This window comes from Oncorhynchus clarkii, chromosome 25 (genome assembly GCF_045791955.1).
Source record: "Oncorhynchus clarkii lewisi isolate Uvic-CL-2024 chromosome 25, UVic_Ocla_1.0, whole genome shotgun sequence".
Taxonomy (NCBI): Eukaryota; Metazoa; Chordata; class Actinopteri; order Salmoniformes; family Salmonidae; genus Oncorhynchus; species Oncorhynchus clarkii.
In genome coordinates, this window is record NC_092171.1 from 38,661,970 (window position 1) to 38,675,810 (window position 13,841).

General features: G+C 46.6%; 1 protein-coding gene across 1 annotated transcript; it reads left to right on the plus strand.

The window, feature by feature from the left end:
• The first annotated feature begins 10,343 nt into the window (after positions 1–10,343).
• On the plus strand, positions 10,344–10,787 carry LOC139383640 (octapeptide-repeat protein T2-like). Its single transcript, XM_071128181.1, has one exon. It carries the CDS (start codon positions 10,344–10,346, stop codon positions 10,785–10,787), a length of 444 nt encoding a protein of 147 aa, XP_070984282.1.
• Positions 10,788–13,841: the final 3,054 nt, after the last annotated feature.

Here is a 13,841-nt window from a genome sequence, read left to right on the forward strand (position 1 = left end):
GGTCAACAAGGAGGAGGAGGTTGAGGAAGAGGAAGAAGAGTAGGAGGAAGAGGAAGGGGAGGAGGAGGATGAGGTGGAAGGAAGGAGGAGGAACAGGTGAAAGGAAGGAGGAGGAAGAGTAGGAGGAAGAGGAAGGGGAGGAGGAGGATGAGGTGGAAGGAAGGAGGAGGAAGAGGAGGAGGAAGGGGAGGAGGACGATGAAGAGAAAGAGGAGTTTATATTCCTGAATGCTTGGATAGCATTGAATTGGGTATGGTTTAAAAGTTTTAGATTTAATATCCAATTCTACAGGGACTATCCACAGTCGTACACAAGTACACTCAGAGATGTTTATTGCTGCTAGTACAACAGGTGTCTTTTCACAATGAGTAGTTGGGATAACAGTTGTAATTTCAGCTGTCTTTCCTCCTGAAGAAGGGAGGAGAGAAGAGAAAAAAACTGTTCCACCTTCCGCTGGGTCAAAGTTCAACCGTTTTTAATCAGTTACAGTCCAAAGAGGTTGCTATGAGGAATCATGGCGTGAGGTCCGATTGGACTGACTCTACTTTTTGTCAGGTTGACCAGGACATCCTTCTTCATGTTGCCTGCTGGGATGTGTAGTTCACAGGGGAGCCTCTGGATCTCCTCAGTTCCATCACTGTCAGACACAGGGAAGCACAAGAATTACACTCAGGGAAAACACACACACACACAAACACACAGTATTGATTTTCACACCATCCCATAATCTGTACACTTTTCAAACACAGACTGATATTTTCAGACAGGCCTTCTTTTTCCCGGCTACTACTTCAGACCCATCCAGACCCCCTAAAAATGTTTAAAATTATTTTTAAAAATCTAATCTTAATTCAGTATGAAAAAAGAATGAAAATGTATGCACTCACTACTATAAGTCGCTCTGTATAATAGATGTAAAATGTAAATGTACATTTTGTAAACGTTTTGTCCACACTGCTAAGACGAGCTAATTGTCAAACACAGACAAATACCCGCAGCCTACTATTGAAGCATAATAACCAAAAGAAATATCTGTATAATTCATTGTATCTGATGTTAGAGATACTATTGCCGTTCACCAAACCTCATTAAAAGTGTCCGTTTTTTTCCCCCAGTAAAGGTTGTTCAGCGCTATCGGTCATCTGCTAGGTAAATTAGCACCATTATTCTGCTGCCAGTTTATGAATATCAATCGGGCCAGGATAGAAAGACGTCCCTTATCTGATGGCCAGAGAAATGAACGGGGCTTTCTGCTGACTACACAATACGGTGGGAGTAGAGACATTAGAATACTAGAGACCTAAATATGCAGGGCCAGAAACAAGAGACACCCTAATAGACCGGCAGCATTAGCTGGACATTATTTAATGGGTGGGCCTGCAGAAATGTGGGTGTGCAATGAAAAAAAACAGCTAACTTTCTGCAATTCTACACATTTAGCAATGGGGTAAAAAATAAACATGTGCATCTCATGTTATGCTACACATTTAGCAATGAGGCTGAGAGAAGTTTTTACATTTTTAAGTTAATATACGATGCCATCAGAAAGTATTCATTCTCTTTTACTTATTCCACATTTTTTTGTGTTACAGTCTGAATTCAACATGGATTAAATTGTAATTGTTTTCTCACCGATCTACACACAATGCGCCATATTCAAAAAAGTTTTAAAAAAGTTTGAAGAAATGTTTGCAAATTTGAGTCAGAAAATGATGTTCATATAATCGGTAAAATACACAAAACCTTGCAGAGAGCCTATCCAACTGACAAGCTCTAATAAAAAAAATTGAACAATTGGAACCCAGACACAAAGAACTGATGTTGACACAAAATGGAGGGAATGTTGAAACATAACTGACAGTTAAAACGTAAGCTTAATCCAGTATAAACTAATGTATAGAATGTATTAGACAAGAGACTAAATTCACACATTCTACCGCACAATGGCAGAGTCATGTCTTAAGTGTAAAACTAACAATGACTCAATAATCCTTCTGGGAATGTTAAGAGGTAAAAAGTCATGGGCGGAGTTAGAAAGTTGTCTGTCAGAAGTATTACAATGTGAATGTACTTTAAATCCGTCTGCATATTTCAAGACATGGCATAAGGAAGTCCAGTGAGATACCCGTTGGGTTGCACGATGGTTTTCTCGTTAATCGTCTCGAAGAAATGTCTACTGAACTGGAAATCAACCTATCCTCCATCGTTAACACAATGTAAAAGGTCAAATGCAACAGTAAATGATGAAAGTGTTTGGGCGACAGAGAGACAAAATGATGCAGTCTGAGGCCATGTGGAGTGCTGGAGGCCATGTGGAGTGCTGGAGGCCATGTGGAGTGCTGGAGGCCATGTGGAGTGCTGGAGGCCATGTGGAGTGATGGAGGCCATGTGGAGTGATGGAGGCCATGTGGAGTGATGGAGGCCATGTGGAGTGCTGGAGGCCATGTGGAGTGCTGGAGGCCATGTAGAGTGCTGGAGGCCATGTGGAGTGCTGGAGGCCATGTGGAGTGATGGAGGCCATGTAGAGTGCTGGAGGTGTGAGCAGGTGGGTCTGTTTGTGTGCATCTGTATTTTGTCGTTTGTATGTCTATATTCTGTATTGGGAAGAAAAAAAACATAAATAACCCCCGCCCCCCCAAAAAATACATTTTGCAAATGTATTGTAAAATTAAATACAAAAATACCTAATTTCATTAAGCATTCACACCCCTGAGTCAAATCAACTTTGGCAGCGATTGCAGCTGTGAGTCTTTCTGGGTAAGAAGTTTTCACCCTTGCATTGTGCAATATTTGAACAATATTTATAATTATTAGACAGACATTTTAAAATTGTACCATAGACTTTCATGTTTAAGTCAAAACTGTAACTAGGCCACTCAGGAACATTCAATGTCATCTTTTTAAGCAACTTCAGTGTATATTTGGCCTTCTGGTTGGGGGTTTTGCCCTGCCGAAAGGTGAATTTGTCTCCCAGCGTCAGTATTTTGCCTGTATCTCTATTCCTTTTATTTTCATCCTGGAAACCTTCACAGTCCTTGCCAGTGACAAGCATACCCATCACATGATGCAGCCACCATTATGCTTGAAAATATGAACAGTGGTACTCAGTGATGTGTTGTGTTGGGTTTGCCCCAAACATAACACTTTGTAAGGACATCAACTGAGTTAGGAAGGATGTCTGTTTATGTGTTGTGACTGGGTGTATTGATACACCATCCAAAGTATAATTAATATCTTTGCCATGCTCAAATGGATATTTGGTGTCTGGTTTATTTATTTTTTTACCTATCCACCAATAGGTGCCCTTCTTTGCGAGGCATTGAAAAACCTCCCTGGTCTTTGCGGTGGAATCTATGTTTGAAATTCACTGCTCGACTGAGGGACCTTACAGATGTGTGAGGTACAGAGATGAGGTTGTCATTCAAAAAGCATGTTAAACACTATTATTGCACACAGAGTGAGTCCATGCAACGTATTATGTGAGTTGTTAAGCAACTGTTTACTCCTGAAGTTATTTAGGCTTGTCATAACGAAGGGGTTGCTTTTAATTTCTAATTAATGTGTAAAAAAAAAGTCTTAAAACATAATTCCAGTGTGACATTATTGGGGTATTGTGTGTAGGCCAGCGACACAACATCTCAATTTAATCCATTTTAAATTGAGGTTGTAACACAACAACATGTGGAAAAAGTCCAGGGGTGTGAAGTGTTTCTGAAGGCGCTGTAGTTTACATCTCCTTCCTTCTATGACCGATCTGTTCTGATCACCACTGCTGTGAACTCTATGGGAACATGTGCCGGGGGATGTCCACGGCTTCATGCACATGGTTTCACGCCTTTCGTTTGCTTTCTATCGCTTCAAGGGTGTTTTCAAAGTTGAGTGTATTTATGCTAACGATGTTTTCAGTAAAGTGTTCACTGCTTTTATGTCAACTGTGTAACAGCCTAGTAGACCGACAGCCTTTAAAATGAATGAGCATTGTTGAATGAAAATGTAATGCCAGGTAAGTCCTTTAGGATGTCCATGCCTCTCATTCATGCCATGAGAGCTGACACATATTACCCTCTATTCTGATACATAGGTTAGGTTCTAGATATAATATATTTTATTTTACTTTTCCAAAATGCAGAGATAGAGAGACCAACAAAAGAGAAAAAGAAAGGGGTAGATGAAGCGAGAGAAGATTTGCTATGAAAGAGAGAGAGATGTTTGATTTGATGGAGTGAGATATTTGCTTTGGCAATGTAAACATGTGTTTTCCATGAGAATAAAGCCCGTTGAATGTCATTGAATTGAAAGAGAGAAAGAGGAAGAGAGTAGATTTTATTTATTAAAAAAATATTGCCCCAATAGTTACATCATCAAAAGTTAACTTTACTTCATTTTAACAGACCTAGAAAGATTAGAACCAAGCCCCCTCCTCACCCACTGTCCATAGAACCCCCATGATGCCCCACACCCCTACAAAGTCCCCCAGATGGTTCCCCAGCCCAGCTCCAGTGTGAGCCGAGCTGGCACCAGCCCCAGCAGCACAGCTCCGTGGTCAGTACACCCCGTCCCCTGAATCTCATGTTTCCTGGTCTTCCACACTGCTATTTTTGCCTGCACCAACAGGTAGTTTACTAGGCAGTCACTTTACTAGGCAGTCACACCTGTTGGCTACACTATACCTAGTCCTTCCAACATATAGGTCCAAGGTTAGCCCTATCCCTAGACCTTTACACTACCAAACCATGAGAGAGAACCAGCCAGTTCCAAACTATCTCTTCTGCTCCTTAACCCAGATAGAAGGCTGCTAAACCCAGATAGAAGGCTCCTTAACCCAGATAGAAGGCTCCTTAACCCAGATAGAATGAGTCTTAACCCAGATAGAAGGCTCCTTAACCCAGGTAGAAGGCTCCTTAACCCAGATAGAAGGCTCCTTAACCCAGATTGTTAACCCAGATAGAAGGCTCCTTAACCCAGATAGAAGGCTGCTAAACCCAGATAGAAGGCTCCTTAACCCAGATAGTTAACCCAGATAGAAGGCTCCTTAACCCAGATAGAAGGCTGCTAAACCCAGATAGAAGGCTGCTAAACCCAGATAGAAGGCTCCTTAACCCAGATAGAAAGCTCCTTAACCCAGATAGAAGGCTCCTTAACCCAGATAGAAGACTGCTAAACCCAGATAGAAGGCTGCTTAACCCAGATAGAAGGCTCCTTAACCCAGATAGAAGGAGCCTTAAGCCAGATAGTAACCCAGATAGAAGGCTCCTTAACCCAGATAGAAGTGAGGGCATACAGGACAGTATGTCAACGCTGCTCTCAAACAATCAAACAGTCAGAACATATCAAACACTCACACAGTCAGAACGCTGCTGACATATCAGACACTCACACAGTCAGAACCCTGCTGACATATCAGACACTCACACAGTCAGAACCCTGCTGACATAACAGACACTCACACAGTCAGAACCTTGCTGACATAACAGACACTCACACAGTCAGAACGCTGCTGACATATTAAACAATCACACAGTCAGAACCCTGCTGACATAACAGACACTCACACAGTCAGAACCCTGCTGACATAACAGACACTCACACAGTCAGAACGCTGCTGACATATTAAACACTCACACAGTCAGAACCCTGCTGACATAACAGACACTCACACAGTCAGAACCCTGCTGACATATTTAACACTCACACAGTCCGAACCCTGCTGACATAACAGACACTCACACAGTCAGAACCCTGCTGACATATCAGACACTCACACAGTCAGAACCCTGCTGACATATCAAACACTCACACAGTCAGAACCCTGCTGACATATCAGACACTCACACAGTCAGAACCCTGCTGACATATCAGACACTCACACAGTCAGAACCCTGCTGACATAACAGACACTCACACAGTCAGAACCCTGCTGACATATCAAACACTCACACAGTCAGAACCCTGCTGACATATCAAAGACTCACACAGTCAGAACCCTGCTGACATCGCTGGGATACGCTGCTCCATGACACTGTAATAATGTAAGGACAAGCCAATTTTGGGCCATCAGCGTGTCTAAGGAGACGTAGTAGTTGAGTTGTTGAACAAAATATCTAGCTTTAAAATGATTCAGACCGTACATAAATGTTGACAGAAGCGGGTGTCGTCTGAGTTTTAAATGTCAATCCTGTACCTTTCTCAGAGGAGATATCTACAGTAGAACTCACTCACCAGCAACACACACATAGAAAGCTTGGCTTCCACCCAGTAGGGTTGGACCACAGGACAAAGGCCCCAGCAGTCAAAATGGACCCACTGGACCGGTAACACACTGAAGAGGGATATATAGGGTTAACTTATCATAAACTTCACACTGGCACTATCCCACACACTTTATCTCTGTTGTGTGTGTATGCATGTGAGTGTGTGTGTGTGTCTCTCTCTGTGTGTGTGTGTGTGTGCGTGTGTCTGTGTGTGAGTGTGTGTGCGTGCGTGTTTGTGCGTGAGTGTGTGTGTGTGAGTGTGTGTGCGTGCGTGCGTGCGTATTTGTGCGTGAGTGAGTGTGTGTGAGTGTGTGTGTGTGTCCCGAGAGGTGGATGATCAGGGTTTAAATGGACCATAGGAGTCTGCCGCTCCCCACAGGGAAGACAGACAAGGACAAAGGCAGTTGGACCATTAGAAAACAATAATCAATGTAGGGATGTGAGGGAGGAGAGGGAGGAGAGGAAGGAAAGGGAGGAGAGGAGAGGAGAGGAGAGGAGAGGAGAGGAGAGGAGAGGAGAGGAGAGGAGAGGAGAGGAGACATAGGGAGGAGAGGGGATAGAGGGAAGAGAGGGAAGAGAGGGGATAGAGAAAAGAGAGGAAGGAGATGGGATAGAGGGAAGAGAGGAAGGAGAGGGACAGAGGGAGGAGAGAGGAGAGGAGAGGAGAGGAGAGGAGAGGAGAGGAGAGGAGAGGAGAGGAGAGGAGAGGAGAGGAGAGGAGAGGAGAGGAGAGGAAGGAGATGGGATAGAGGGAAGAGAGGAAGGAGAGGGACAGAGGGAGGAGAGAGGAGAGGGAGGAGAGAGAGGAGAGAGAGGAGAGAGGAGAGAGGGAGGAGAGAGAGGAGAGAGAGGAGAGAGGAGAGAGGGATGAGAGGGAGGGGAGGGGATAGATGAAGGAGAGGAAGGAGAGAGAGGAGAGGAGAGGAGAGGAGAGGAGAGGAGAGGAGAGGAGAGGAGAGAAGAGGAGAGGAGAGGAGAGGAGAGGAGAGGAGAGGGAGGAGAGGGGATAGAGGGAAGAGAGGAAGGAGAGGGGACAGAGGGAGGAGAGAGGGGAGAGGGAGGAGAGAGAGGAGAGGGAGAGGAGGGGATAGAGGAAGGAGAGGAAGGAGAGAGATGAGAGAGGAGAGAGAGGGAATTGAGGAGAGAGAGGAGAGAGGAGAGGAAGGCGAGAGGAGAGGAAGGAGAGAGGAGAGGAAGGAGAGGAGAGGAAGGCGAGAGGAAGGAGAGAGGAGAGAGAGGAGAGGAAGGCGAGAGGAGAGGAAGGAGAGAGGAGAGGAAGGAGGGAGGAGAGGAAGGAGAGAGGAGAGGAAGGCGAGAGGAGAGGAAGGAGAGAGGAGAGAGAGGAGAGGAAGGTGAGAGGAGAGGAAGGAGAGAGGAGAGGAAGGAGAGAGGAGAGAGAGGAGAGGGAGGAGAGAGAGGAGAGGGAGGAGAGGAAGGAGAGAGGAGAGAGAATCTGAGAGAGTCATGTTAATAAGATCTGACTCTTCATTGGCCCTCACTGTCATGCAGACACAGCTCACTGACACAATACTGCAGGTGCTACCTTGATTACACACTCTAGACACTGCAACAAAATGTCCTCCATGGCAGTCAGCTGATATGATGGAGAAAATGTTCCACCTGACCCACTCATGCATCCTCTCCGACAGAGGACACGGTCACTCGGAGGACACGGTCACTAGGAGGACACGGTCACTAGGATGACACGATCTCTAGGAGGACAGTCTCTAGGAGGACACGGTCTCTAGGAGGACATGGTCTCTAGGAGGACAGTCTCTAGGAGGACACAGTCTCTAGAAGGACAGTCTCTAGGAGGACACGGTCTCTAGGAGGACAGTCTCTAGGAGGACAGTCTCTAGGAGGACACGGTCTCTAGGAGGACAGTCTCTAGGAGGACACGGTCTCTAGGACGACACAGTCTCTAGGAGGACAGTCTCTAGGAGGACAGTCTCTAGGAGGACACCGTCTCTAGGAGGACACGGTCTCTAGGAGGACAGTCTCTAGGAGGACACAGTCTCTAGAAGGACAGTCTCTAGGAGGACACGGTCTCTAGGTGGACAGTCTCTAGGAGGACACGGTCTCTAGGAGGACCGTCTCTAGGAGGACAGTCTCTAGGAGGACACGGTCTCTAGGAGGACAGTCTCTAGGAGGACGGTCTCTAGGAGGACAGTCTCTAGGAGGACACAATCTCTAGGAGGACAGTCTCTAGGAGGACACGATCTCTAGGAGGACAGTCTCTAGGAGGACACGGCCTCTAGGAGGACGGCCTCTAGGAGGACACGGCCTCTAGGAGGACACGGCCTCTAGGAGAACAGTCTCTAGGAGGACACGGTCTCTAGGAGGACAGTCTCTAGGGTGACACAATCTCTATTAGGACACGATCTCTAGGAGGACACGGTCTCTAGGAGGACAGTCTCTAGGAGGACACGGTCTCTAGGAGGACAGTCTCTAGGAGGACACGGCCTCTAGGAGGACACGGCCTCTAGGAGGACAGTCTCTAGGAGGAAATGGTGTCTAGGAGGACACTGGCTCTAGGACGACAGTCTCTAGGAGGACAGTCTCTAGGAGGACACGATCTCTAGGAGTACACGGCCTCTAGAACGACAGTCTCTAGGAGGACAGTCTCTAGGAGGACACGGTCTCTAGAAGGACAGTCTCTAGGAGGACACAGTCTCTAGGAGGACAGACTCTAGGAGGACAGTCTCTAGGATGACACAATCTCTATTAGGACATGCTCAAGGAGGACATTCTCAAGGAGGACAGTCTCTAGGAGGACAGTCTCTAGGATGACACGATCTCAATTAGGACATTCTCAAGGAGGACAGTCTCTAGGAGGACAAGGCCTCTAGGAGGACAGTCTCTAGGAGGACATGGCCTCTAGGAGGACAAGGTCTCAACAAGGACAGTCTCTAGGATGACACGATCTCTATTAGGACATTCTCAAGGAGGACAGTCTCTAGAAGGACAGTCTCTAGGAGGACACGGTCTCTAGGAGGACACGGTCTCTAGGAGGACACGGTCTCTAGGAGGACACAATCTCTATTAGGACATTCTCAAGGAGGACAGTCTCTAGGAGGACAGTCTCTAGGATGACACTATCTCTATTAGGACATTCTCAAGGAGGACAGTCTCTAGGAGGACACGGTCTCTAGGAGGAACAATCTCTATTAGGACATTCTCAAGGAGGACACAATCTCTATTAGGACATTCTCAAGGAGGACGGTCTCTATTAGGACATTCTCAAGGAGGACAGTCTCTAGGAGGACATGGTCTCTAGGAGGACAGTCTCTAGGATGACACAATCTCTATTAGGACATTCTCAAGGAGGACAGTCTCTAGGAGGACACAGTCTCTATTAGGACATTCTCAAGGAGGACAGTCTCTAGGAGGACAGTCTCTATGAGGACAGTCTCTAGGATGACACAATCTCTATTAGGACATTCTAAAGGAGTACAGTCTCTAGAAGGACAAGGTCTCTAGGAGGACAGTCTCTAGGATGACACGATCTCTAGGAGGACAATGCCTCTAGGAGGACAAGGCCTCTAGGAGGACAAGGTCTCTACTAGGACAGTCTCTAGGATGACACAATCTCTATTAGGACATTCTCAAGGAGGACACGTTCTCTATTAGGACATTCTCAAGAAGGACATGGTCTCTATTAGGACATTCTCAAGTAGGACACGGCCTCTAGGAGGACACGGTCTCTATTAGGACATTCTCTAGGAGGACACGGCCTCTAGGAGGACACGGCCTCTAGGCGGACACGTCTCTATTAGGACAGTCTCTAGCAGGACACGATCTCTATTAGGACATTCTCAAGGAGGACACGGTCTCTATTAGGACATTCTCAAGGAGGACAGTCTCTAGGACACAGTTTCTAGGACGAAAGCAAGGTTCCCGTTAAATTGTTCTCACCTGTAAAATGTAGTTTCAGTTATGAGCAAAGGAAAAGAGGGAGGGAGAGAGAGAAGCAGACACAGACAATCTTGTGTCCAACATCAGCCATTACACTGAGAAATAAGTGAAGCAACCTGCAATGGAGGGAACAAGGAAAGGAACCAGGAATGGAGGGAAGAAGAGAAGGAACCAGGAATGGAGGGAAGAAGAGAAGGAACCAGGAATGAACAGAAGAACCAGGAATGGAGGGAAGAAGAGAAGGAACCAGGAATGGAGGGAAGAAGGGGAGGACCCAGGAATAGAGGGAAGAAGGGAAGGAGCCAGGAATTGAGGGATGAAGAGAAGGAACCAGGAATGGAGGGAAGAAGGGAAGGAACCAGGAATGGAGGGAAGAAGGAAAGGAACCAGGAATGGAGGGAAGAAGGGAAGGAACCAGGAATGGAGGGAAGAAGGGAAGGGACCAGGAATGGAAGGAAGAAGGAAAGGAACCAGGAATGGAGGGAAGAAGGGAAGGAACCAGGAATGGAGGGAAGAAGAGAAGGAACCAGGAATGGAGGGAAGAAGAGAAGGAACCAGGAATGGAGGGAAGAAGGGGAGGACCCAGGAATGGAGGGAAGAAGGGAAGGAGCCAGGAATTGAGGGGTGAAGAGAAGGAACCAGGAATGGAGGGAAGAAGGGAAGGAACCAGGAATGGAGGGAAGAAGGAAAGGAACCAGGAATGGAGGGAAGAAGGGAAGGAACCAGGAATGGAAGGAAGAAGGAAAGGAACCAGGAATGGAGGGAAGAAGGGAAGGAACCAGGAATGGAGGGAAGAAGGGAAGGAACCAGGAATGGAAGGAAGAAGGAAAGGAACCAGGAATGGAGGGAAGAAGGGAAGGAACCAGGAATGGAAGGAAGAAGGAAAGGAACCAGGAATGGAGGGAAGAAGGGAAGGGAAGAAAATAAATGGAAATGTAGTTTTTCTGTAGTCATTTGTTCTGTAGTCATTTTTTTTGTAGTCATTTTTTATTTGTCTAGTATTTGAACAAAAACATACAAACCCAATAATACACATATTCAAATTTGGCACACAGCCACACAGCCAAACAGCCAAACAGCCACACAGCCAAACAGCCACACAGCCAAACAGCCACACAGCCACAGAGCCACACAGGAACACAGCCACACAGCCACAGAGCCACACAGGGACACAGGCACACAGCCAAACAGGCACACAGGCAAACAGCCACACAGCCACAGAGCCACACAGGGACACAGGCACACAGCCAAACAGCCACACAGCCAAACAGCCACACAGCCACAGAGCCACACAGGGACACAGGCACACAGCCAAACAGGCACACAGGCACACATCCACACAGGCACACAGCCAAACAGGTACACAGGCAAACAGGCACACAGGCACACAGCCAAACAGGCACACAGGCACACAGCCAAACAGGCACACAGCCAAACAGGCACACAGCCAAACAGGCACACAGGCACACAGGCACACAGCCAAACAGGCACAGAGCCAAACAGGCACACAGCCAAACAGGCACTCAGCCAAACAGGCACACAGCCAAACAGCCAAACAGGCACACAGCCAAACCGGCACACAGGAACACAGCCAAACAGGCACACAGGCACACAGGCACACAGCCAAAAAGGCACACAGCCAAACAGGCACACAGCCAAACAGGCTAAATAAATCACTAATACTAAAGCATTGACTGGGTGTAAGCCACGCCCCCCACCATGTTGCATACACCTGTTACAGTTAAGATCTAAAAGAGAACAATGATCTACAGACTGTATTTTCTACCAGCTCCAGACAGACAGACAGACAGACAGACAGACAGACAGACAGACAGACAGGCAGGCAGGCAGGCAGGCAGGCAGGCAGACAGATACTGAGACAGACAGACACTGAGACACACAGACACTGAGACACACAGACACTGAGACAGACAGACACTGAGATGGACACACACTGAGACGAACACACACTGAGACGGACAGACACTGAGACAGACACACACTGAGACAGACACACACTGAGACAGAAAGACACTGAGACAGACAGACACTGAGACAGACAGACACTGAGACAGACACACAGACAGACAGACAGACAGACAGACAGACAGACAGGCAGGCAGGCAGGCAGGCAGGCAGGCAGACAGGCAGGCAGGCAGACAGATACTGAGACAGACAGACACTGAGACACACAGACACTGAGACACACAGACACTGAGACGGACAGACACTGAGACGGACAGACACTGAGACAGACAGACACTGCTAGACACTTACACACAAACGGACAGACTGCTACGCTGCTACCATCACTATGTGGTCAACCAAGGCCTGCATCCCAGACAAGCCCTTTCTGACTTTACATCACTGCACTCTAACACACACACACACACACACACACACACACACACACACACACACACACACACACACACAGTTACCAGCAATAAGCCATATCTGCTACACAAACATACTGTTACAACTAATGCCTGTCTACATAAATATACAGTCATAAAAATAATGCTGCTAATATATCTACAGATAGACCCAGTATACTCAGTAGCAACATCTGGGGATAGACCCAGTATACTCTGTCTCAACGTCTGGGGATAGACCCAGTATACTCCGTAGCAACGTCTGGGGATAGACCCAGTATACTCCGTAGCAACGTCTGGGGATAGACCCAGTATACTCCGTAGCAACGTCTGGGGATAGACCCAGTATACTCTGTCTCAACGTCTGGGGATAGACCCAGTATACTCCGTAGCAACGTCTGGGGATAGACCCAGTATACTCCGTAGCAACATCTGGGGATAGACCCAGTATACACCATAGAAAGTCTGGGGATAGACTCAGTATACTCCGTAGCAACATCTGGGGATAGACCCAGGATACTCCGTAGCAACATCTGGGGATAGACCCAGTATACACCATAGAAAGTCTGGGGATAGACTCAGTATACTCCGTAGCAACATCTGGGGATAGACCCAGGATACTCCGTAGCAACATCTGGGGATAGACTCAGTATACACCCTACAAAACATGTAGAACACCTTCCTAATATTGAGTTGCACCCCACCTCTTTTTGCCATCAGAATAGGTTAAATTCCTTCAGGCCATGGACTCTACGAGGTGCTGGCTTATGTTGACTCCAATGCTTCCCACAGTTGTGTCAAGTTGGCTGGATGTCCTTTGGGTTGTGGACCATTCTTGATACACACAGGAAACTGTTGAGCTTGAAAAATCCAGGAGCGTTGCAGTTCTTGACACACAAAAAACCCAGCGTGCCTGGCACCTACTACCATAACCCTGTTCAAAGGCACTTCAATATGTTGTCTCTGACCATTCACTCTCTGAACGGCACACACACACACAATCCACGTCTCAATTGTCTCGAGGCTTTAAAATGTTTTTTTTTAACCCTGTCTCCTCCCCTTCATCTACACTGATTGAAGTGGATTTTGATGTTTTGTACCCACTAGTGTATAATACACACATCTTTCATTTCACAACAGTAGAACTAAAAAATGTAATTATTATAAATGGATATTGTGTTATTATTATTATGTTTGTTTGATATGTAGGTCTGTGTGTTTTTTTATTATTACTGATGCTTTATATTTATTATAGGTTCATCTCTTTCACCCTGAATTTTGATTCTGTCATTTTAAACAC